Source organism: Salmo salar, chromosome 09, assembly GCF_965601325.2.
Source record: "Salmo salar chromosome 09, fSalSal1, whole genome shotgun sequence".
Lineage (NCBI taxonomy): Eukaryota > Metazoa > Chordata > Actinopteri > Salmoniformes > Salmonidae > Salmo > Salmo salar.
Genome location: NC_138299.1, coordinates 89,552,619 through 89,578,091, shown reverse-complemented (window position 1 = coordinate 89,578,091; position 25,473 = coordinate 89,552,619). Strand labels below are relative to the sequence as shown.

Below are 25,473 nucleotides of genomic sequence, written 5' to 3'. Positions count from 1 at the left end.
TCTCTAACCCACAGCTGGGACCCTTTGTGGACTCCTAACATGAGCAGATAGAGGTACCTTTTCCTTCTCTCTTGGTTACTGACTCTAGAGTTAGTTTTACATATCTAGGATGTTGACTTGCATTTTATATCAGAAGTTGATTTCTTTCTTTCTTTGCATGTGACAGAAATCTCTGTTGACCGAGACGTTTGATGCCATCTTCTCCAGATGTGTGGGGAGCATCGTGAAAGGCACCGAAGGGTAAATATGACTTTATATTAACCTATCCACTACACACACTGCCTCATTTTACACCCTACATACCGACCACATTAGCTCAAATGCTTCCCTTGCTGTTGTAAACATAGTTGTACTTCCTCCTCAGAGTTGGATGTCGGTTTGTATTTGTTCCCCCCCGAGAGAGATGTCCACCATCACTTCATTTACCCACAACCCCCTTTCACCCTGCCGGACCTCCGCAAGGACGATGCAAAGGTAAAGTGGCCCACATGATGTCATTCAGAACTGAGACACCTGCTGTCACTCAGAAAATGGAATGTATTATCATACAGGAAAAGAGACATCTTCATTTGTAGAAAAACGGGCATGCCCTCGCTCAATAATGTGTTACATTGTTTTTTCATTGGCTCTTCAGCATGTGACCCTGGTGCCTGACCCCTGCACCCTGCTCATTGAGGGCGTGACCTTTAGCCTGACCTCTACAGACATCCTGTCCTACATGGGAGCAGAGGAGGTCAGCTGGTGAGTACATGTGTGTTCTGCTCCAAACCTCTACACTCTTTCTCTTTGGTGTTTCTAGATTCACATTGCTTACCATGAGTGCTCTTTTAATCAAAGTAATTATAAGGTGATACTGTTCTGTGTCGCTGGTTCGGACAGATTCTCACGCATCTTGAAACATATGCTGACCTGGAGAAAGTGAGTGAGCACATGGACAGAGGGGTCTAAGTGATTGATTTTATTTGACAATTTAAAAACACAATAAAACCACAAATGTGGATACAATGCATAAAACAATGTCTAGGAAAAGACAAAGTTAAACATATTTCCATTGTGTTCAAAAACATCAAACATGTTACACATTAGCAGCTGAAAGCTGAATTGTAGTAAACGTCACTTGGCCAAAATAATGGGGGGGAGAGTGTTTAGCTTGAAGGGCATAGATTCAACCCACTACTATCCTGTGTCCACACAGCAATTATTTCACTTCCTGACTATTGTTCTTGGACTTGTTGAGGGAAAGAATAATTCATTTCTTCCCTGTTCTGTGTGTAATTATATAGCTACTACCCCTTGTAACCGCCTGTGGAGGAGGTGAACATGGACTATGAGACGTTCCAGAACCACGGCCAGATGCCCCTCAGTCATGATGTGCTCATCGTCTCCTCCGAGCTGCGCTTATTCATCAAGGTGAACAACGTGTGGTGGTTAATTTCTGTACTATCAAATTAGGAGAGACAAACCTTTCACATAAGTCAGAGTTATACTTAAACTACATCTTTAATAATAAGAGCTTTGCAATAGCAATGACTTTCAACGATTCACCATTTTCTAATGATCCGTTGAGAGTGACAACACAATGGCTACTGAGATCTTTTATAGCAAAGATCCACCCCCTAGTCGACATAACAAACCACAGATATGAGAAATTATCGTTCAGTTTGGTCCATAAGACGAGGTTGCTATCTTGTTCCTGTTACTCCTAGCACAAAAACACCAACTCATCCAATGGCATAAATCAATTGTCAACTCTAGATACTCCCATCTCAAGTAAAAACCCCTTCTTGACCCAACTCCTGGACAAGCTCAATGAGGGGAGTGAGTCTCTAAGTCATACACTATCCCAGGATAAGTGCAACATCAGAGAGGACATACAATGGTTCCAGACACTGCCATACACCTCCCCCCAATGCCAAAGGAGGGAGTGACTTGCGCACAGACATTGTGGAAACCAGTAATTGGTTCCCCATTAATCACACCATCCCTTCAAATGGTTTAACAGATACATTCACATATGAAGACAATGTTCCCCCCTGTCCTCTCCCTTTCTGATATTCTGCATAGCACCAGAGACATGTAAAAGACAAGCCTGACCTCTCCCCTCTCTGGGCCCCAGGTAACTGAGCCCCAGCTGAGGGAAGAAGTGCAACTGCCAACACCAGAGTCCAAAGGGATACATTCTAATAACAAGTATATCACATAAGCATATTATGCAGATAAGACATCTTAATTATCTATGTTACCCAACTAATTCTGATTCATCCGCCACATGGCTGGTTCACACAGTGGAAACTTACTCGGCCTCTCTCTCTCTTTCCCTCTCTCCATCTTTCTCTCTCCCTCTTTCTATCTCTCTCTTCCTCCCTCTCTCTCTGACACACACATTTACAATGAAGCTTAAACGTGTATGTCTTTTTCACAGGATGTGATTGGCTGCGTATGTGTCAATCCTGGATGCCTGACCAAGGGCCAGGTGGGAGGGAGTTACGGCAGGCTGCTCATCCAGAGGAGCTCCACATCGATAGATGGAAAGAGAGTCCGTCCCTGTGATGCCAGTCAAGTGGTCAAGATCTAACCTGAATTAAAGACTGACTGAAGATTGATTCCTCTCCTACCTCTAATATCCTCTAATATTACAAAATGATCTATTGTACAACAACTATTAATGTAGCTAGCTGCTTACGATAATTTCATTGGATAATTTGCTCAGTCCTGTATGTGCTTGTTATCCTACTGAATCACTAGTGATTTTACAGTGTAGTTTTCCTGAGACATGTTGGGCACTTCAATGATTATCAGTCATATATTCTGATTCTCACACTCTTCTTGTTAATAAATCATTATTTCTCAATCTGCTTATTGTGTTGTATTTATTTTCAGCTGGCATTGTTCAACCAGTGATTTTTCTACTGCAATTTGCTCAAGTTTAAATGAGAATACTCAAAAGGACCTTTGTTTTGATAAACTGGAAATGGATCTTGAACCCAGCAACACGCGCAGGCGCAGTGGACATTTTGACTACTGCACTGAGCAAACATGGCGGCGGCCGTAGATAGTGTTGTGTAAGTTGTCCTTAATTTTTTGGGCGAGTAGGAGCATGTGACACTTTCAGAGATGTTGGCCCCGACGTAGGAGTTGACAATGTATTGGAAATGATGGAGAAAATTACTATTTGCCCTCTAGTTGACTTTACAACAAAGCGTTGTCTACACGTAGATAGCCAACTAGCTATGGCTATTGTTTCTCTTTGCTAACTTGCTAGCAAGTTAGCTAGCTTATATTAGACAACAGTGCTTCAGTTAAACGATTGTCCTTTGTTAACGTACTGTAAACTGTTTCAATACAAGATTGAAATGTATAAACGGTCGATAGATTATGGTGTTTAAATTGCACCTAACGTTAACTAATAGCTACGTAGCTAGCTTTATAAATAGGCCCATCGTTCACTGAGACCAGCGTAGCTACCTTGCCAACAATTCAAGTCCACCCTTTCTGCGGTACTGCATTGTCTACCTACCGTCTCTGTATTGTTCGCTACAGCAGCCAAGTGTTTTCGTACATTTGCTCAGAACTTTTCCAACATCGTTAATCAGACTCTGGGGAATACACAGAGTGGTTTGTTTGTTGTAAAACTGTAACTAGGTATTATCCTGTAATATTACAGGGAACGGAGTGGTCCTGTACAACAATACAGGATTATTCATTTTGAAGTGGTTAGATTAACCACCATGGTCATTTCTAGTCTAACATGAGTGTGATTGTGCTTTCTTGTTTCAGGCTCGGTGAGCAGTACTATAAGGATGCTATGGAACAGTGTCACAGCTATAACGCTCGTCTGTGTGCTGAGAGGAGCATCCTTATGCCATTTATCGACTCTCAGACAGGTGTTGCTCAAAGCAACTGCTACATCTGGATGGAGAAGAGACACAGGAGTGCAGGTCTGTAGTGAAGACACACGTGCTCGCACACACACATTCACTCTCCCGAAAGCACACTTTAATGATCACATTTTTTTTTTATCAGGCATGGCTCCAGGGCAGCTGTATAGCTATCCGTCTCGACGCTGGAGGAAGAAACGACGGTCCCACCCTCCCGAGGACCCCCGTTTGGTCTTCCCCCCTGTCAAATCAGGTACAATTCCTCCTCATATGGCTTTTTATTGTTTCTTCTTTATGTGTCAGAGGGAATAGTGTGGCCCGTTGGTCTTCTGCCTCCTCAGCATTGAATAAGCCTCTATCTCTCTGTGTAGCGGAGCTGGAGCTGGGTCTGAAACGGGATGCCGTGGGAGCGGTGGACGGCAGCAGCCTGGAGGCCTTGCTGAAGGGGGAGACCCTGGAGAGGAGGGGCCCGCCGGATCCCCGGGCCCCGGAGGACAACCCAGCCACACCTGAACCTGTGGCTGCCATGGTCTCCAGCCACACCTCCTCTGGACGCATCCGCAAGGTTAGATGGGACCTCTGACCTCAGAGATCAATGCACATTTTACAAACCAGGCTCCAGACTCCTAATACTCTGTACAAAAAGGTTTGAGTTTCTCCCAATAGTCTGTCAGTGCACCAGTATTATCTCAAACTCTACTCTCCTTTCAGAGGGTGCTGGACCACGATGACTACCTGGATGATCTGGATGATGAGGACTTTGAGGATGAGACCCCCAAGAGACGAGGGAAGGGCAAGTCCAAGGGTCGTGGAGTGGGAAATGGAAAGAAGAAAATGGAGGCAGCCGCTGCAGCCTTGGAGGAGCAGGACAAACCATACGCCTGTGACAGTGAGTATACATTTATTTGATGTAAATTCTGGTGCGTGTATGCGTGATGCAAATCCAGTTGTTGATGTGTGTGAAGACTTACACCATGATGCTGTGTGTGTTTGCAGTCTGTGGGAAGCGCTACAAGAACCGTCCGGGCCTGAGCTACCACTACACACACTCCCATCTGGCGGAGGAAGAGGGGGAGGACAGAGAGGAGATAGAGTCCCCCCCCCCCCGGCGCCAGCCTGAGGCGCACAAGAGTGAGTCACTGTTTAGAATGATAGCCACTGGAATCAACATCTACTATAGAGCTGGTCGTTTCTATTATAGATGGACAATGACTCCTGCTTATCTCATGATACCAGACCTGGGTCAAATGCATGTCTTAGTAGTTGAGGTGGGCTTCATTTACAGCAATGGAATAGTCCCAAAAGTGCACACCCAAAGCTAAATGAAGTGCACCTCAAGAGTGAGTCAAACTATTGCAAAGTTAAAGAGTCACTCTACTCTGGTTTCAGAGGGATATCAGTATTCTAGGGCAGTGTCAGTGTATTGTCTATCTCTCTGTCTCCTCTTATTCCAGCCCCTAAGAAAGGCCCTAATGGTCTGGCCCTGCCCAACGACTACTGCGACTTCTGTCTGGGAGACTCCGCCCACAACCAGAAGACCGGCCAGTCAGAGGAGCTGGTGTCCTGCTCAGACTGCGGACGCTCTGGTACGAACCTCCCACCCATGTCCCGCATTTCCATTAAAGGAATAGTTCAGGCAAAATCTATTTAACCTGACTTGTGTCTGAAGGCCCATAGTGACAGAGTCCACAATAATCCATTATTTATTTTTGCCACAGCCAGGAGTTAGCATTGTCAAAATTCATAAATGTAAACAGCCAAACTGATGTTAGCAATGCTGCTGCACTGTTAGCAATGTTAGACTATAATTTAGTAGTCTGGCTCTGTTTGTGTTCTGTTGATGTATTTAAACCTTTATTTAACCTGTCTGTCTCCCTTCAGGTCACCCGTCCTGCCTGCAGTTCACAGATGTGATGATGGCAGCTGTGAAGACGTACCGCTGGCAGTGTATCGAGTGCAAGTGCTGCAACGTCTGTGGTACCTCAGAGAACGACGTGAGTGCTGCTCCACATCTACCTTTTCATACTTCTCATTTTCTGTGTTTTCTCACACACACTGCTTCTGTTTCTCTGTCTGTCAGGACCAGCTGCTGTTCTGTGATGACTGTGATCGAGGATACCACATGTACTGCCTCAACCCTCCTATGACTGAGCCCCCAGAAGGTATGTCACAGTCTAACCACAACTCCTGCTTGACGTCAATGAAGCCCACATGTATTATGTTGATGTGGTACTGGTGAGTTTAAACTCTCTTTCTCTCTGTGTGTGTTTCCAGGTAGTTGGAGTTGTCACCTTTGCCTTGTGCTGCTTAAGGACAAGGCATCCATATACAAGCAGCAGAGCCCCACCACAGAGGATGAATAGGGGACCCCACCTTACCACCCCACACAACGACAGTAAGCCCTCACACCCTGGTCCACACCCCTTCAATGACCAGGAGCTAGGGTCTGGGTCTGATTGGGGACTGGAAAGGAGGGAGTCCTCTCACCACAACCCTGTTGGCAAGCCCCACCCCTTCCCGTCTCTCCTCCTATCATGGCTGTTATCTCCCCTGGACTGTTACACACTCTGCAGAGACTACCGTTACCACTGTCTCTACAGAGTTCATGTTAGAAAGGAAGGATTAGCATCTCACGCTAACTGTTCCCCAACTCCCCCCTCCCCCCCCCCCCTCCTTTATATGGTGTGGACTGCTAAGACAGGCAGTGTGCTTAATTTGTTGCCAAATTATCTATTTTTACTTGTTAAAAAAATAACCAAGTGTATTGATTTATGGATTTCAAAATATGATCATGTGGTTGAGGGATATTAATAGTGAAGTTTTGTCTGTGTACTTCTTTTGGATGTTTTTAAAAACATTTATCTCAAAGGTTTTCCTGCAACAACAAAAAAAAAATAAGGAACCTCTGGCGCCAAGGTCCATATGCTCTGTCCCAAATGACACTCTATTCGCTACATTGTGCACTTCTTTTGCCAGGGTCCAATAGGGTGCCTTTTGGGAGGCAACCATAGTCATTCTATTGTGACTGAATCACATCCTACTGCTGGTCTGATTTTAAATCTAACATTATTGAACATTTGTCAGCTATCATCTTTAAGGTTTTTGTAGCTGTTCATATCTGTGCCACAATGAGATAGGCACATTGCATGCAGACTTGCACCTGTACTTGAGTTCGAATGCACACACACTCAATTCTTTAGACTTTGATTTATTATATTTTTACATTTTATATATCACTTGATATTCCATGGGGTTGGGGATTTTTTTCTAGTAGAATTTTGTAAAGTACCGGTATATACTAACGACGTCAATGGAAAACAATCATAACACAATGTCAGTACTGTATGACCTTTTGTATTTGTTTTAAGTATCATTTAGATTGCTTTTCTTTTGTGATATCATGTTAATGATCTCCATAATGAGTATTTATGGTAAATAATGTATTTTTATTTACTTTTTTTTTGTATTGAAACTGCTTTTGCCCTATTAAAATGTCAATGTATCTGCTAACAAAAATGTCTTGGAAAATGTGTCTTAGGGAAGTGACATGGCCATATAGGCAATCCCCAAGCTGCTGTTCATACTTCAGCAATCGGCACCTCCAAAACATAAAATAAACTCTGGGAGGGGTACATTTTGGCTAAATTATGTAAGCTATAAAAGGAGGGAGACTGCAAAAGGGATTATTGCACAGACTGGTATTTCACTCATTCTCTAAAAACTGGATGCTCCGAAGTATTTACAGCAATGAAAACAGTGCAATCAGTCCAACCGTGAGTGAATAGAACATGCTAAACACTACATACATGAAGAGTGATACTACAAACATACAATGATGTATGGTTACTGCTGTGGCACTCCTAAAAGCAATACAATAGTGGGTCTTAAAGGTCCAATGCAGATGTTTTTACCTCAATCAAATACCTTACTGTGATTGTTTTAAATTAAAATGGTCAAAAAGAGGTTTGTAACTCTCTTATTGGTCTATTAACTAATTTACTGCCTGGTGATGTCGCCATGGAAGGCCTAAACTCCAGCCCAACGAAACAGGCTGAAATTTCAGGCGGTCTTTTCAAACCGCTCTTACACTAAATGGACATTATCATTGTTTTCACAATTTCACAGTGTTATTCCATCATAGTGTGGAAATGTATATAAAACAGGAATATCAGGTTTTTGACTTCACTGGGCCTTTAACACTTTCACACTAAAGAATATGATTCCTCATTGTCATTAAGTAACTAAACTAGATAGATTCAATACATTATAAATTCATTGTGTGAAGTGCATGTTCTCAAATAGTAATCTTGGAATATCACATTTTTCTGTATAAAACTATGTAAAAGATCCAGTTTGCAATGTGTATCAAATATCAAATGTGAGGTTTCCCATCAATATAACTGTTCATAACTTTGTCTCAGAAATGCAAATTAACCCTAAATACCCGTACACATACAACTGATCAACAATGTCAACAAGTGAAAATTCCACATCAAATAGTATCATCGTAATCATACTAAAATGTGTGGGAACCTGGCCTACAGTCACTGGAAGCCGACTGAGCAGAGTAGGAAGATGGCATAAAGCATCATTAAACAGAGGCCCAGTCTGCGGTCCAACCACCAACGGTTCAGATGAACACTCAGGACCTGCAGAGATGTGAGAGGAGAAAGTACTGTATACTGTTTGACTTTGTCCTAAAAATATAGACTTTAAGAGATATTACAGTGATACTCACAGTGAGAAACACAACACAACAGCAGAATGACTGAATACACCAGGCCTTTACTGTTGATGAACACCTGCCAACCATAAAAACACTCAATCTTTGCATCTGGGAACCTCAAGGGTACAACGTCTAGCAGCTTTTTGGTTTGTCAACCAGAACCACACAGAAACGAATCAACACCAAAAAATATGTCCCTACCTCTGATCCGTAGTCAACATCCAGAGTGCACAGGAACCAAGGAAACCCAAGTCCCAGAAGCACATCAAAGATATTACTACCAATGGAGTTAGAGACAGCCATGTCATATATATATATATACACACACACACACACACACACACACACACACACACACACCACACACACACACACACACACACACACACACACAGTTGGAGACAGGCATGTCCTTCATACCGTACAAAACAAAAAGGCTAACATCACAACACACACAGACTGATTAGAATTCCGGTACCTCGTTGTGCGACGATGAGGCTGGCCAAACAGTCTGGTACGCTGGTGCCAGCTGCCAGGAAGGTGATGCCCATCACCACCTCAGGGATGCCCAGCGTGAAACTGATAATGGTCACCTGGAAGGGCATTAGGTGACATAGGAGATTATGTGATGTGTGTTATGTGTAGGAACATGTGTGTGTTTTTATGTGTGAGCTTGTGTATGTGTGCTCTGTAGTCATACCATCCAGACCATGAGGTAGGAGAAGAGTGCGATCCAGAGTATGGAGGCCAGAAAGGTCAGGAGGTACCAGCGGCTCCGGCGAGGCAGGACACAGTTGGGTACGGTGCAGCAGGCACAAAGGCCATGACCCCAGCCAGTGCATACGCTCACAGTGCCCTCCTGAGGATGGAGGGAGCAGCACCTTGGTTTTCCAATCATCAATCAATCAAGTGCAACAGTAGTCCCAAAGAGATTTACAGTAACCTGACCTCAACCTACAAAGAGCTTTACAGTAACCTGACCTCAACCTACAAAGAGCTTTACAGTAACCTGACCTCAACCTACAAAGAGCTTTACAGTAACCTGACCTCAACCTACAAAGAGCAAGAAGCAGCAGCAAGGAACCAGACTTTATCATCAGAATAAGTAAGGTAACACTCACCTGGCACTATCAAGGGACTGAAAGGGACCACCTCTTCTTCCTCCAGCTCCTCCTCTTCCTCCTCTTTGGGCTGTAACCCCCCTGTGTTCCCCTCTGGGCCCCCATCCCTGTCTCCGTCCCCCTCCAGTGGCTGCCTCTCACTGTTCCCCAGCCAACCGCTCTCTATTCCCTATGTGGCCCCATCTCCCCCTCCTCCCTCACCCCACCGATCAACCTTTGCCTCTGTGTGAGTGAGAAGGTAAGAGACACATTTTATACGTTTTACAGTTTTTATCTGTTAGAGTAGGAGTATGTCACAACTCGAGCATGGTGCAGGAGGACATCCAACAGCACAATGTTGGCATTCAGCATTCAGCCAGAACAGAGCAACAGGGATGACACAAGCATAGTGTGTGTGTGTCTGTGTTTTGTAATCATGCATCCAGCAAAGGCTAAGGCATGGGGGTGTAAGGGAATATGCAATGTATGTGTGAGTGTTTTCTCTTCTATTATAACCATGCATCTTTGCATGCTAAGTTGTGGACACATACCGCTGTGTGTGTGGTGTGTACCTCAGTGATGACCATGCGTCCTGCCATGCGGAGTTGTGTGTAGGGGGGGGGGGGAATGTGGGATGATCAGGAGACGGAGGCTTGCCTCAGAGAAGCTCAGCTGGTGAGGCTGCAGACTCATCAACTCATCCACCATCACTACTACAGAGTCCTGCCCTGCACACGAGTCTGGGAGCAGGAGGGAGGAGGAGAGATGGAGGAAAGAGGGAGGGAGAAGGAGAGAGGGAGGGAAAGGAGACAGGGAGGAGGAGGAGAGATGGAGTAGGAAAAGAGAGGGAGGAGGAGGAAGAGGAGGAGGAGAAGGCGGATGGAGAGCAAACATTTTCAGTTGAAATAGCTACTGTATGTCTGATCCAATAGGAATATGTTCCAATCGATTGAAAAAAATCTGAAGCAATGTGGATACAAGTGTGTGCACACACACACACACACACACACACACACACACACACACACACACACACACACACACACACACACACACACACACACACACACACACACACACACACACACACACACACACACACACACACAGACACACACACACAAACACACACACACACAACCAGTGGTAGACACAAACCCACCGCTCTTCAGCAGCACCATGTCAGTGTCACAGTCGACTCCTCCAGGCCCAACTGCGGTGGTCCGTCTCAGGGTACTGAAACAGGGCTGACCCCCTCGACCACAGTGCCTTTCCACCCAGCCTGACAGGGATCTGTTGAACCTACACACAGACACAACACACAGTATCACAACCAACATCTGTCATGGATAGATACTGTACCTTGCTTGTGCTTATAGGAAGAAAAATGTTGGGGCTCCCGAGTGTTGCAGCGGTCTAAGGCACTGCATCTCAGTGCAAGAGGTGTTACTACAGTCCCTGGTTCGAATCCAGGCTGTATCACATCCGGAAGTGATTGGGAGTCCCATAGGGCGGCACACAATTAGCTCAGCGTCGTCCAGGTTTGGCCGGGGTAGGCCGTCATTGTAAATAAGAATTTGTTCCTAACTGACTTGCCTATTTAAACAAAGGTTAAATAAAAATATATTTAAAAAATAAGAGGGGGCACTGAACAAACCGCAAACTATAAGATGCACAGGCAAAGTAGTCAGTTACTCACTTCATGATGATAATGTAGACTAGATACATGGAGATCAGTATGATGGTCTCCCACCTACAACACAGAAACACTGTTTAAAAGCACAACCTGTATGTATCACTGAGTTATAAACGTGTAGAGAACCCAGTCTTGTTAATGGTCCAGTGTCCTTACCAAATCACTCTGTCGTCATAGATCACCACAATCAGCATCAGTATAGAGAGGATGTAGTAGAGAGAATCATGGAGCAGCGGCCACCAGCTCAGAGAGATGGGCTGCGAGAGAACACAACATACTGATTAACAACACCTATCTAAATCCTGCCATATTGCTTTCACCTGTTTCAAATAAGGTGAGTTACCTGTCCGGCGAAGATCCCACAGATGCCGGTGATGACGAGGATGTTGAAGACAGCCGATCCCACGATGGTGCCTACCCCCAGGTCACCTTTAGTGATGAAGACACCTGGGAGGACAAGAGGAGGATAACACCAATGCATATTGATCCAATCAGTTCAATCGGTACTCATTTGCAGGCCACTTTTGGTGACCTGGGCCATGTTCAGTATGAAAACGTTCTGGAACTTTGCAAATAGAAATGCCATGACTAGAGCTGACGTGATTGTTATTCTATACACCAGAGATGTATGTTTGTTCTACATCATACATTTCTATCTGAACATTGGCCAAAGATTTGTCCTGCCCTGGATCAAGGATGTAGAATACTGACCAATCAAGGAGGTGAAGCGCTCAGGGGCGGAGCTTCCAGCCGCCATGAACTTTGCCCCGGCAACATCCTCACTAAGTTGAAGATTCTAGAAGAGAGGTTAAGGAGGTCAATGGATAAACAAAGAGGCTTTGTAATTTAAAGAAAACTGTAATCAGTGAAGCGGCAATCAAAAAATAATGAGGGAAACAAACCACAGGTTGGCATTTATTGAGATGACTCATGTACTGGGCACAGCAATGCAGAGTGGTCAGTAGCTGGCACAACCACAAATTCATACAATCTAATTTTAAACCTAACCTAACCACACTGCTAACCCTAATGTCTCACCCTCACCTTAAATTAAGAAAAAATTAAATAATTATTAAATCATGACTTTTTACCATATAGCCAATACTGACTTTGCAGCTGGCCCATCTAGCAGAAACCAATCAGTTCTGCCTCCAAGGCAAGACTCATGACAATAAACGTCAACCTGCAAAGAAACCAACAGAAGGATTCTTTATTGTCACCTCTGATATCTTCTCCAGTGATGGAACAAAATAGACATCACAGACTATAGCCAGGGCATAGAACATGTAGACCGCCTAGGAAACACAGGAAAATAAACAGTTGGTCTGTAGACTGAGTTGGATGACGTAGAGATTGTTGGGGTACTGTTACAGTAGAGCGGTGTACTACGACAGCAGCGTTGAACAAGGCAGTAGGCTACGTAGAGATCCTGTTAAATGACTATATATCTATTCTAATTCCTAATGACATGGTAGGCCACTCACACAGACTACATGGAGAAGAACTGCTCCTTTTCTCCTCTGCTCTGGAGAGAAGACATCTGCTGGAAACTTGTGGATTGCTGAGAGTGAGGGGAGAGAGATTGCACACGGAGCAGGGAGGGGAGGAGTAATGCACAGGTAAAAAGACAAGACACCAAAGATCCAAGAGCACAGGGACACAGGAACAAAAACACTAGCGCACCAGCTCTGGGCATTGTAGGAGTGTAGGTGTGGTTCTCCTCTTCTCTCTCAGGCATTAGTTCTCTCTTAGACCAGGAAAAGTCACCAACAACATCCCTGGGGCTGGGAGAGGCTGTCAGCATAGAGCAGCAGAAATTATTTCCGAAAAGGAAATATTATTAAATATTATCAGCTTATAACAAGAAATCACATTGTTTTCATAATATTATTGCAAGATTTATTAATTAAACCGGTGTGATGATTGACTAAACCACTAGTATTTTATGTATGAATGAAATGAATAACGGGACCCCCATTGGTATGAATAAACCCTGGGGGAAACGCACCTGTTACGTCTAGGAAGTGTACGAGTCAGGTGGCAGTGACGATCCCGACACCACAGACACAGAGCCGCCAGAAAAGCCGCATGCACTTGGGTCTCACCGCCGCCATCATCTCGCCGCTGTTCCCTCTGCTCATATCTCGATCACCATAGCATCGGTTCTCCGGTTGATATCAGATGTTGCATGAACAACCTCAGATTGAATGTTGTTCATGCACTCTCAGGGAAAGCTAGTTCTTTACGTGCAGCCATATATTTGTATTGTCAACCTCATAATCCCTGCACTCATTATTTCCCACTCTCTTTTGCCAGAAGCTCAGCATCTTCGGCGGGCATCTCTGACACTTCCTCCACGGAACCGAGAGGCAAGAGGGGCTTTTTGCTAAAGCATTCCAGTCTTGCACACAATAGCCTATCGTTTTAAGCGTAACGTCGTCGCAAGTCTGTACTGCTTCCAGAATCTCCCATTCCCATCATCTCTCCTTCGCGCCCAGTCTGTTCCAGTGTTTTCAAAGTTCCGTCACGAGGGGTGTTTACCGTGAGTTCTTGGTGCCACCATCAGTGAGCGCGCCAATTGGGTGGGGCGCACCAAGGAGCGAGCTCCAGTTTCAGGGTCCAGATATGTACTTATCATAATAAACACGAGAGAGGTAGATATGTTATGCATACGCCATTATGTCACTAATAATATACTATAGTACCAAGACACACATACAGACACAATTCCAATAAATACATTTTTATTTCATTTTTATCAAAGTGCATCCACAAATACGAGCACAAAATAATTGTAGCAGGAGTGGCACTGACCAATAAGTATGAGTGTGTTAACAAAATAACAATTTAAGATATATATTTTAAATGTCAAATGCTGAGTGCTACATTACTTAGTAGATATACCCTTAAGACAATATTGATAGAGAACTAGGTCAAAGCATAATCAATAGTTTGACATGTATTCAGGGATAGTGAAACTCAAACACATCACCTACACTGAGTATACCAAACATTTGGAACACCTTCCTAATATTGAGTTGCACCCCCCTCACCTCTACAAGTTGTAAAAAACAAAACAGCAGCGTTGCAGTTCTTGACCCAAACCAGTGCGCCTAGCACCTACTACCATACCCTGTTCAAAGGCACTTCAATATTTTGTCTTGCCCATTCGATGACACACATACACAATCCATGTCTTAATTGTCTCAAGGCTTAAAAATCCTTCTTTAACCGGTCTCCTCCCCTTCACCTAAACTGATTGGAGTGGATTTAACAAGTGACATCAATAAGGGATCATAGATTTCACCTGGATTTGGTGGTGGTTTTGGCCTAAATGAGTTAATAGACCAATAATAAAGAGAGTTCCAAACATCTCTGCTAATAACAGCTAATTTTTCATGTTCCCCTTGCCACTCTGACCACTCCCAGACATTCTTAGCAACATTTTTGCTTAATAAGAAATTGCATGGATTCACACACAAGGCATAAAACTTCAGTTACAAGTATTAACAAGCATTACCAAGCATACTTCTAGATGTTGTATTCCTCTCTGATTATAATTAGTCCTGTGCATTTGCATTAAGATAAACTCTCCTAAATATGAAAGTTAATTATTGACTATTAGATATTCAAATTACATGACTTTAATTTTATGGAGGTTATTCATTAGTGTAACGTTATTTGTTCCATGTATTTTCTTACTCATAGATGGTGATGACAGCAAAGATAGGTTTCCTCGATACATCTGTGATGACAGTGAGGTCCATATGCCCCCTGTTCCTCCCCTTAAAAGAGAGCAATCCACCCAACCCTTAATGCATGTTAATCCCAGGCTGTGCTCGTGAGCCTTCAATTTCAAAGGTTTTGTGGTCCCTGTCATGCCCATAGTGAAAGAGAAATGATGTCTACCTGGTATATGGACGGTGTCGGGGAGAACCGAGGTGGTTATACAAAACAGGGACCAGAACTTCTGCCTCAGAGGTGTGAGAACTGTCAATCATCATTTCATATAAAACGTTCATTTAATTTGAGATGATACAGGGTTTGAATGATTGCTGTGACTTGATGTGACTTGTACTAGTATGACATGAACGTTTTTTTGTTGTTGGTCAATTTGCTTTTTCAACATTGTTGTTTTGATTATGAGACAATCCATTTTTGTTTACTGTACTGTAGGGCAGGCTACCAGAAAAAGGACAGTGCTTGTCCACCACTAGGGGTCAGTGTCCCCTGTATTGACATGGAATAATCCATGTCAGGAAGCACTGGAAATAAAATAAGAGCATGTTCAATAGCTCTGTTCTGTCGTGTCCTCCTCCCCACAGTGAGGATGAAGCTGCAGAGTGACCTTGTGGAGAGAGAAGAGCAGCGATCTGGCACATGAGCTGGACATCAAACCAGGTAAGAACCATTGCTTCATACAATCTAAACTTGCTTAATTGTACACTAACTAACAATGAACCAGCAACTAAACACAAGCTAACTGTCAACATTGGCCACACTGGCCCTAGCTGACTGTTAAATGTAATTGTTGAACTCAAATCTGTGTGTGTGCGTGTGTGTGCAGTGCGTCTGTCAAGTGGACATGGAGAGAGCAGAACCCTGAAGGCGTATTCATGGTCTGTAGATCCCGTTACATATGAGGATGATGATATTGAAAGTCTTCTTGCTCCACAAGCAAAGTAAAGACAGCTTCAGCAGCAGGGAGAGGAGGAAGAGGAAGAAGGGAGGAAGAGCAGGGCGTAGCGCAGCAGACAGGTCCTCTGCAGGATCCGGGGAGGTGGTTATTGCTGAGGCTTCAGTATGTTCTGCCTCTGTGATACAAAGCTAAGAGAATGATGGGACATCGGAGGCTAAGAGCAAGACGAACAGGAGAAGTAGGAGTCCCGGAGTCATAGGGAGGAGTCGGTGAGTCAAATGGAGGAATCAAGTCAAATCAGGAATCAGGGAGTCATAGGGCATAGACAGTGAGTCAAAAGGGGGAGTCAAGAAGTCAAATTGAGTCAGGGAGTCATAGGGAGGAAGTAGCCAGAGAGAAAGAAGTAAGAGAGAATGACATGGAGGTCACAGAAGGAGAAGAGGAGAGTCTGGTCTGACTCAGTGTGGAGGAGGGAGCAACAGGAGAAGAGGAGAGTCTGGTCTGACTCAGTGTGGAGGAGGGAGCAACAGGAGAAGAGGAGAGTCTGGTCTGACTCAGTGTGGAGGAGGGAGCAACAGGAGAAGAGGAGAGTCTGTTCTGACTCAGTGTGGAGGAGGGAGCAACAGGAGAAGAGGAGAGTCTGGTCTGACTCAGTGTGGAGGAGGGAGCAACAGGAGAAGAGGAGAGTCTGGTCTGACTCAGTGTGGAGGAGGGAGCAACAGGAGAAGAGGAGAGTCTGGTCTGACTCAGTGTGGAGGAGGGAGCAACAGGAGAAGAGGAGAGTCTGGTCTGACTCAGTGTGGAGGAGGGAGCAACAGGAGAAGAGGAGAGTCTGGTCTGACTCAGTGTGGTGGAGGGAGCAACAGGAGAAGAGGAGAGTCTGGTCTGACTCAGTGTGGAGGAGGGAGCAACAGTAGAAGAGGAGAGTCTGGTCTGACTCAGTGTGGTGGAGGGAGCAACAGGAGAAGAGGAGAGTCTGTTCTGACTCAGTGTGGAGGAGGGAGCAACAGTAGAAGAGGAGAGTCTGGTCTGACTCAGTGTGGAGGAGGGAGCAACAGTAGAAGAGGAGAGTCTGGTCTGACTCAGTGTGGAGGAGGGAGCAACAGGAGAAGAGGAGAGTCTGGTCTGACTCAGTGTGGAGGAGGGAGCAACAGGAGAAGAGGAGAGTCTGGTCTGACTCAGTGTGGAGGAGGGAGCAACAGGAGAAGAGGAGAGTCTGTTCTGACTCAGTGTGGAGGAGGGAGCAACAGGAGAAGAGGAGAGTCTGGTCTGTCTCATTGTGGAGGAGGGAGCAACAGGAGAGGAGGAGGAAATTGAACATGATAGGGGGGAGGGCAGAGGAAGAAAAGGAAATGGGAGAACGCAAGGAGAATATGACAAAATGAGAATAAAGGGAATGAGACTGGCAGTCTCTATGGGGGTGTCACAGGGTTCAATTCTCAGGCCGACTCTTTTCTCTGTATATATCAATGATGTCGCTCTTGCTGCTGGTGATTCTCTGATCCACCTCTACGCAGACGACACCATTCTGTATACTTCTGGCCCTTCTTTGGACACTGTGTTAACAAACCTCCAGACGAGCTTCAATGTCATACAACTCTCCTGTGTCCTCCAACTGCTCTTAAATGCAAGTAACACTAAATGCATGCTCTTCAACCGATCGCTGCCCGCACCCTCCCACCCGACTAGCATCACTACTCTGGACGGTTCTGACTATGTGGACAACTACAAATACCTAGGTGTCTGGCTAGACTGTAAACTCTCCTTCCAGACTCATATTAAACATCTCCAATCCAAAATTAAATCTAGAATCGGCATCCTATTTCGCAACAAAGCATCCTTCACTCATGCTGCCAAACATACCCTCGTAAAACTGACTATCCTACCGATCCTTGACTTCGGCGATGTCATTTACAAAATAGCCTCCAACACTCTACTCAGCAAACTGGATGTAGTCTATCACAGTGTCATCTGTTTTGTCACCAAAGCCCCAGATACTACCCACCACTGCGACCTGTATGCTCTCGTTGGCTGGCCCTCGCTTCATATTCGTCGCCAAACCTACTGGCTCCAGGTCATCTATAAGTCTTAAAGGTAAAGCCCCACCTTTTCTCAGCTCACTGGTCACCATATCAGCACCCACCCGTAGCATGCGCTCCAGCAACCATCAGCTGTCAGAGCAGCTTACCGATCATTGCACCTGTACACAGCCCATCTGTAAATAGCCTACCCAACTACCTCATCCCCATATTGTTATTTATTCTTTTGCTCCTTTGCACCCCAGTATCTCTACTTGCACGTTCATCTTCTGCACGTATAATCCTCTGGTGTTAGTGCTAAATTGTAATTATTTCACCACTATGGGCTATTTATTGCCTTACCTCCCTAATCTTACTACATTTGCACACACTGTATATAGATTTTCTATTGTGTTATTGACTGTACATTTGTTTATCCCATGTGTAACTCTGTGTTGTTTGTTTCGCACTGCTTTGCTTTATCTTGGCCAGGTTGCAGTTGTAATTGATAACTTGTTCTCAGCTGGCCTACCTGGTTAAATAAAGGTGAAATAAAATACATTTAAAAAAGGGACAACATACCCCAAATTAGTTGACTGCACGCGCCAAAAACATCTCTTCCTGTGGTGAAGAAGAAGCACGTATTTTTTTCTACATAGAGTAACTGTGTTTTTCAGTCCACACACTGTATCAATATTGTCAACCAAATGTTTGAAATATTTTTGTTTGCGAAAGTGCCCTAGAAAATCTTGCAGGCTGAGCAAGGGAATCAGTCCATTGCATTGTTGAATAGACACGCTAGCTAGCTAACGTTTGCCAATTGTACTGTTATCATAGGTTTGCCAATGATCTATTTTATTTTATATTTATTCACTGCAGTGCATACATTTTCCTTAAAACTGAAATCCGCAGAGGGTATATTACAAAGGAAGATCAATGCCTTAGCCAGCTAACTTGCCTTCTGTTCTGGGAAAGGTGTGTCTTTGCGCTAAATCCTGCCTACTCAAATGACGTTGCAAGAGAGAGGAAGTGGGAAGTAACAACCGCTAAAGATAAACATAGGAACAACGTGTGATGGCCCAAATGCCCATAAATGGAATGTATTGTAATCTATAATAGTGCATATGAGCCATATACATGTTTCTGACATTTTGCCCCTCGCTTTCAGGAAGTCATCCAATTGCAGTGTGACCACGTTACAGCTGGACTCTGTGAGACAGGCAGAATGCCACCCTGTTCACCTGCTACCCTGCAGAGGTGTCCCAGTTCTTTACAGCCACCATCAAAGACTGAAAACATGGTACGTTGAGGCAGAAGTAGCTGCATGCATGACTTCTGTACATAATCCGTTGTGGAAAACCAACATCAGGGGCCTGTTGCACAAAAGTAGAATTAAGACATCCGGGATAAATGACTCAGCTGAGCTCAATGAAGCCAAAACATGTGCGTCCAGGCTTAATTGGTTGCACAAAGACCAAGCCAGGATGAGCAGACACGGATTCATTAAACCAGGTGAAACCAATCCTGGATAGGTGCGCGCTCACGGCTCACTCAAATAGACCCCGCCACAGATCACAGATTAACTGATTTACCATGGCAACTAGAGCCGCGTACTTTTCCCCGTCGGAAGCACAAATCCTCATGGAGGCATACGAGGAGGTAATATATATAATTAAGAAGAAAGGCAACACCGCCACAGTGATAAAGCAAAGAGAAAAAGCGTGGCAAAGTATTGCAGACCGCCTGAATGCGTAAGTAGTGCACAATTACACAGTCACCGCTCCGCTGAAACATCACAATTACAATTCAAATATTTAATTCACATCTCCAAAAATGCAGTTGTACTGTAATTATGAAACGGTTAAATTTTTTAATTGAAATGCACTGCAGATATGAGTGAAATTGTGTAAAGTAACTCCATCACACTGTATAAAGCTATGATAGATTTTTTGATATTTTTACTGAAAACAAGACAAAAATACCAAGTAATTTTTTGCAGTGTGACTCCATTAAATGTGTGTGTGTGTGTGTGTGTGTGTGTGTGTGTGTGTGTGTGTGTGTGTGTGTGTGTGTGTGTGTGTGTGTGTAGATTAAACATGAACGGGCCAAAACGGACATGGCAGCAGGTCAAAATCAAATACAAGAACATTCTGCAGAATGGTATGGTCCCTGACTAATATTTAACAAAGCACAAGCATATATTGTACCCAGAAGGTGCCTGCTCACACATTGTCTGTACTGTTTTAGCAGTGAAAAAGAATACCCACAGACAAGGCACGGGTGGTGGGTCACCAAAGGCTGACCTTACCCCAGCAGAGGACATGGCCTTGGAGCTAAATAAAGGCAGGCCCGTCTTAGAGGGGATCCCTGGGGGGAAAGAGACGAGGCATAGGTTCCTCCCAAGATGCCACCCGCTTCATTCAAGGTATGTCCTTCCATCTCTACATGGGATACAACCACATTCATATTGAATCAATTTGGACTGTCTGACTTTGGTTTACCTATTGCCTTGCAGTGTCTGGCAGCACTGTGTTCCTGTTAGAGCCACCAGCACAAGCACCAGACGATGCTGATCCAGTGAGTACTCCATCAAAGGCATACTGTAGGCCTGGCATGTCTTGTCTACTAGCTTCAATATGAATCCGATTAAATGTGATAGGGTGAAGGCCCCAGTGCAGCAGCAACAGCACATGATGGAGACGATGATGAGGAGGAGACCATCTCTCTGGATTCCAGAAGGCATGAGGTATCATGTTAAGACTGTGAAAGTACTATTTACTCTACAATGGTGAGGAGTCCTCATCAAAATCAAAAAATCTAATTTCTTTTACAGGACCCAGATGCTATACAGTGGGAAAACCAGCCTGGCAACATAGTGCGTATTAATAAAAGGACACCACAATCCTGCCAAATTCCAGCTGCGCTAATTGTATTGTGTTCACAGAGCTCACAAGCTATCAGAAAGTTGTATGGCAACCACCTCCGGCGCCAAATAGAACTGGCAGACATAGACATTCAGTACAAGAAGAAAAAGATGGAAAATCTTGCACTGGAGTCCGAAATAAAAAAGAGGACAATTAGGAAACTGGACCTTGAAATAAAAAAACTTGAGAGGGAGGTGAGATATGCCTTCAATGTACACTGTATGCTAACTGTAACACAAATGTATTAATCATTATTTTTCTTTCCTCCCCCAGCTCCAAGAAGATGACACAGCTCAAAATAAAAATTAGGTATATTCTCGTAAAGTCAAGTGAGCCATGACATATGAGCTCTTATTGTGAGCACACAGGACGGTGGCATCTTTCTAAGGTTTTTTTTATTTTCCCAGCAATCAGTACAACCAAGTCATCGTTATAAGGCATCGCCCTCTTTTGCCCACCCCCCCAGCACCAGGTGTGGCCACTAGCCTATATTGAAGGCCCAAAATTGTGTGTTCCTTTCTGCTCTGACAATGGCATGCCCATTCGTGCGAGATGTGGTGGATGAAGAAGCACTTGTGCTGAGGAGAGCCTTCAGGCGAGAAAGGGTCTTCAGGGACCGGTTGGACCCACTGGCCTTCCCTGATGACCATCTATATGAAAGATACAGGTTTTCTGCAGATGGCATCAGGTATCTATGCAGACTACTGGGTCCCAGGATTAAGCACCGCACTGCACGGAGCCATGCACTGAGTGTGGAGCAAATGGTTTGTGTGGCCTTGCGCTTTTTTTCTAGTGGAGCCTTCCTGTACTCAGTGGGGGATGCAGAACAGCTGAACAAGGCCACAATTTGCCGCACAATAAGGAGTGTGTGTCTGGCTATCAAAGCATTAGCAGATGTCTTCATCTCCTTCCCTGGCCACAGAAGACTCTGTGACATCAAAGAGGAGTTCTATAGGATTGCAGGTAAGAGGATCTACAAATTACAGGACAACTGTTAACACATAGTAAGGATACTCATTACTTTGTGTGACAGGTTTCCCCAATGTCATTGGTGCAGTGGACTGCACACACATAAGGATAAAAGCCCCCTCAGGTGCCCATGAGGCCGATTTTGTGAATAGGAAATCCTTTCACAGCATTAATGTTCAGGTGAACATAACTTTTTGATATTGTCCATTGACGAACACTCTGCATTGCCAGTGATGTGCATTGATTGGTGTAATATTCCTCATCTTATGATTTCAGATGGTCTGCAATGCTGACTGTGTGATCAGCAATGTTGTGGCAAAATGGCCTGGCTCAGTCCATGACTCCAGAATCTTTCGGGCCTCTGAAATCTATCAGTGCCTATCACAAGGTAAGCCACACAACCCCTATTTATAACCATCATGGCTGTGTCAAGAATATCACTGTGTTTATGAGGTAGTAATGATGAGATTTTGTGTTGACAGGTGAATTCTCTGGTGTGCTGCTGGGAGACAGGGGGTATGGCTGCCAGCCTTTTCTCCTGACACCTTTCACAAGACCCCCAGGAAGCACAGCAGGCCTACAACCATGCCCATGCCAGGACCAGGGCCAGAGTTGAAATGACCTTTGGCCTCCTGAAGGCACGCTTTCACTGCCTTCACAAATTAAGGGTCAGCCCTGTTAGGGCATGTGATATTACTGTGGCTTGTGCTGTCCTCCACAATGTGGCCTGCCTGAGGAAGGAGAGGGCCCCCAGAGTGCCACCAGCCATGGACTGGGACAATCCGGCAATCTTCCCTGATGACGACAGTGGTCGGCTGCTGAGGGACCAATATGTGTTGAATTATTTTAGTTAGTATGTGTGCTTTCAATTTTGGTTAAATATGTCCTGCGGTGGCAGAGGAATTGGGGTTTTTTTGGGTTCGTTTTTTTACGAATTTGGCCTCTTATGATGTTTGTGCAGTATACTGTGTGTAATACAAGGCTGCAGGGAGGCTACTGCATCCATTCATTTGTCTGTTCAGTTGATGTGTATGGATTTGTCCTGCATTTATTTTAGTGTGCAGACATTGCAGGGTGTGTTATATACAGACCTTTGAATGTGTATGTATCATTTTGTATAATATGCTTGGATTCTGTGCTTTCCATCTTGTAGTCACTGACTTCAGTTTCGAAAGGAGCTGATGGTTTACCTGCTTTGTTTTGTCCTTATTCAATAAAGGAACATAATGTTACACATTGTGTTTTTATATTCATATGGAATGTGTATTTGTTTATATGACAGAGTACTAGGGCCACACTGAAGAAAAAGGATAAAGTCATAAATTTATGAGGCTGGTTCTTTCTGCAGAAAAGCTACATATTGTTTTTACAGTTTTGATACTTATGACAATGTGATACTTAATATTCTGGCACATCAGCATGTCTTTGTTTATGAAACCATACTGAAGTACAATTTCACGAAATGCCCCACATCTGTCATTTTAACAACTGTCCTCCTTTAAAACAACCGGTTACAATATTATTACTTGTGTTTTTTTCCCCTCTGTGGCCCTAATATTCTATCATTTTATATATAGCCTTATAGTCTATGGGAAACTGTAAATTATCTAATGATAGCAACATAATCTAAAAAGTATTTTTTATCCAAAATCATTGAAATTAATGATCACAAACGTTTAAATAATGACAGTGGGTCTAGTTATGTGATAACAATGTATAGTGAGCAGTGAAATAACTATTGGTTTCCATTTGTGGTGACTGCTGACTGACATTAGGGATGAGATTAAATAGATCCTGGAATTTAGCCTGGTCTGGAGCAGGCTAGCTCCACAGAATAAATCTCCATGGTAATTTATACCATAACATATCCTCCTGCCCCCTATCCATCTTTAGTGCAACCGGATTACGGATCAATTGAGCCAGGATCACCAAGATATCCTGGCTTAATCCCTTATCCTAGTTTTGTGCAACAGGCCCCTGATGTCACAAAGAGTACTGAGTGTTGTGTGTAGCCTACTGTCAATACGGATGACTTTAATACAGATTCTGTTCCACATTTCCCATAGAGAAAACTGTGTCGTTCAGGGGTCGTGGGTTAAAAGGTCAGGAGCTGTCCACAGGGCTACACAGGCCTGGTGCGAAGAGAGGTCAACAAACCAGGCTCTGACCAGGAGGTAAACAATAAACACTGCCAGAATCATCACTGTCTGGCCAACATTCACATAATCTACCATAGCAGGTCAACAACTCACAAGGAATACTGTCAGCATCTGCTTAAATCTGTCTGTAAACACTGACCAAAATCTACAAAACATTTGCAACATTTGGGCAACAACTCCCAAAGATAGCTATAATCAATGTTTGTGCTGTGATCCCCACACACCAACCAGGAAATATGATGCACTTCCTTTTCCATTGTCTGCAGCTTGGACACATACTGTACAACACCATGCTGCATATTTAAACTCTTCACTCACTTACAGTAATGTTATATGTGAGGTAATGTGTGTGTCCAGCACAGTGCAGTGAAGGTGTCCTCAGTGTTCCATAACGTCACCTACTGGAACCTTGAGACTCCGCCCAACTCTGATGACGGCATCGTTATGGCAATGGCCTGGCCGGATCTGGCAGAAGTGGCGAGTGTGCAAAACAAGAATTTGTTTTAAGAGGACCATTAGCATGCGTTACCATATGTGGCCCATGCATAATAACACATGATTCATCTTTGACAGATACACGTGCCAGTGGATGACTGACATGGAAGAGGCCAAAGCAAAGATCAATCCCTTCTCTACCCTCATTTTCCTGCTGCAGCCCAAAGACTGCCTCAACACATTGGTTGTGCTCAGTAGCCATTGCTTAGCTTGTGAAAATAGGAATAATGGACAGACAATGGGTAGAACACTCCTCACAGTCCCTAGTGTTGTAATGGACAGTGTCTATCTTTTACAGATCCATGGGGTGAATTGTGCTTGCTGCTTCTTGTGACTTCTGTAGCTATTGTACCATGTTCTTTTTGTTGTATATTTCTGTCAACAGTTCTACTCATATTATAGGCCATTGTAATACAGATTGTGTTGAAGTCATTTATTGAACAGTACTCCAATGGAAGGAAATATCTAAATATGTTGGACTGAAGAACTGTCCATGTTCTATTCACAGCAATGAAGTAGTAATGATACTCATCCAATCGTGAAAGTTGGCAACAATGGAGATTTCTATATAGAAGTATCAGACAATTATGCTATTAGCTTTGATAAAAACTGTACCCTTGACAACTGCCGATTTCTATCTAGGATATATCATAACATACAGATAACTGCCAAAATAAAGGAAACACCACCATATGTCTTAATAGGGTGTTGGGCCACCATGAGCCAGAACAGCTTCAATGCACCTTGGCATAGATTCTACAAGTTTCTGGAACTCTATTGGAGGGATGCGACACCATTCTTCCACTAGAAATTCCATCTGGTATTTTGATGGTGGTGGAAAACGCTGTCTCAGGCGCCGCTCCAACATC

The 25,473-nt window shown here is 44.1% G+C and overlaps 3 protein-coding genes and 1 long non-coding RNA gene across 5 annotated transcripts in view; 3 read left to right on the top strand and 1 right to left on the bottom strand.

The window, feature by feature from the left end:
- Positions 1-2,851, top strand: part of LOC106612063 (uncharacterized) — a 30,465-nt gene extending 27,614 nt beyond the window's left edge. For both annotated transcript variants that reach the window (XM_082956049.1, XM_082956048.1), the window contains 5 exons: positions 15-53; positions 167-240; positions 365-474; positions 635-1,410; positions 2,423-2,851. The gene's annotated coding sequence lies outside the window, so the exon portion shown is untranslated. The remainder of the gene's footprint in view (positions 1-14; positions 54-166; positions 241-364; positions 475-634; positions 1,411-2,422) is intronic.
- Positions 2,852-2,979: 128 nt separating this feature from the next.
- Positions 2,980-7,840, top strand: LOC106612069 (zinc finger protein ubi-d4). The gene is made up of 10 exons (XM_014212890.3): positions 2,980-3,062; positions 3,778-3,938; positions 4,024-4,131; positions 4,250-4,443; positions 4,590-4,767; positions 4,875-5,009; positions 5,333-5,464; positions 5,760-5,872; positions 5,959-6,040; positions 6,153-7,840. Exons 1-10 carry the CDS (start codon positions 3,037-3,039, stop codon positions 6,239-6,241), a joined length of 1,218 nt encoding a protein of 405 aa, XP_014068365.1. The 5' UTR covers positions 2,980-3,036; the 3' UTR covers positions 6,242-7,840.
- A 3,559-nt stretch (positions 7,841-11,399) lies between these two features.
- On the bottom strand, positions 11,400-12,223 carry LOC106612064 (sodium/potassium/calcium exchanger 3). The gene is made up of 4 exons (XM_082955516.1): positions 12,112-12,223; positions 11,744-11,847; positions 11,557-11,657; positions 11,400-11,457 (listed from the first exon to the last, which is right to left on the bottom strand). The coding sequence occupies exons 1-4, from the start codon at positions 12,155-12,157 to the stop codon at positions 11,400-11,402; spliced, it is 309 nt and encodes a 102-aa protein (XP_082811642.1). The 5' UTR covers positions 12,158-12,223.
- Positions 12,224-18,639: 6,416 nt separating this feature from the next.
- On the top strand, positions 18,640-21,169 carry LOC145858050 (uncharacterized). Its single transcript, XR_014378826.1, has 6 exons — positions 18,640-20,217; positions 20,305-20,482; positions 20,573-20,634; positions 20,717-20,803; positions 20,891-20,932; positions 21,002-21,169. It is a non-coding gene; the product is annotated as an uncharacterized LOC145858050 (long non-coding RNA).
- The last annotated feature ends 4,304 nt before the right edge of the window (positions 21,170-25,473 follow it).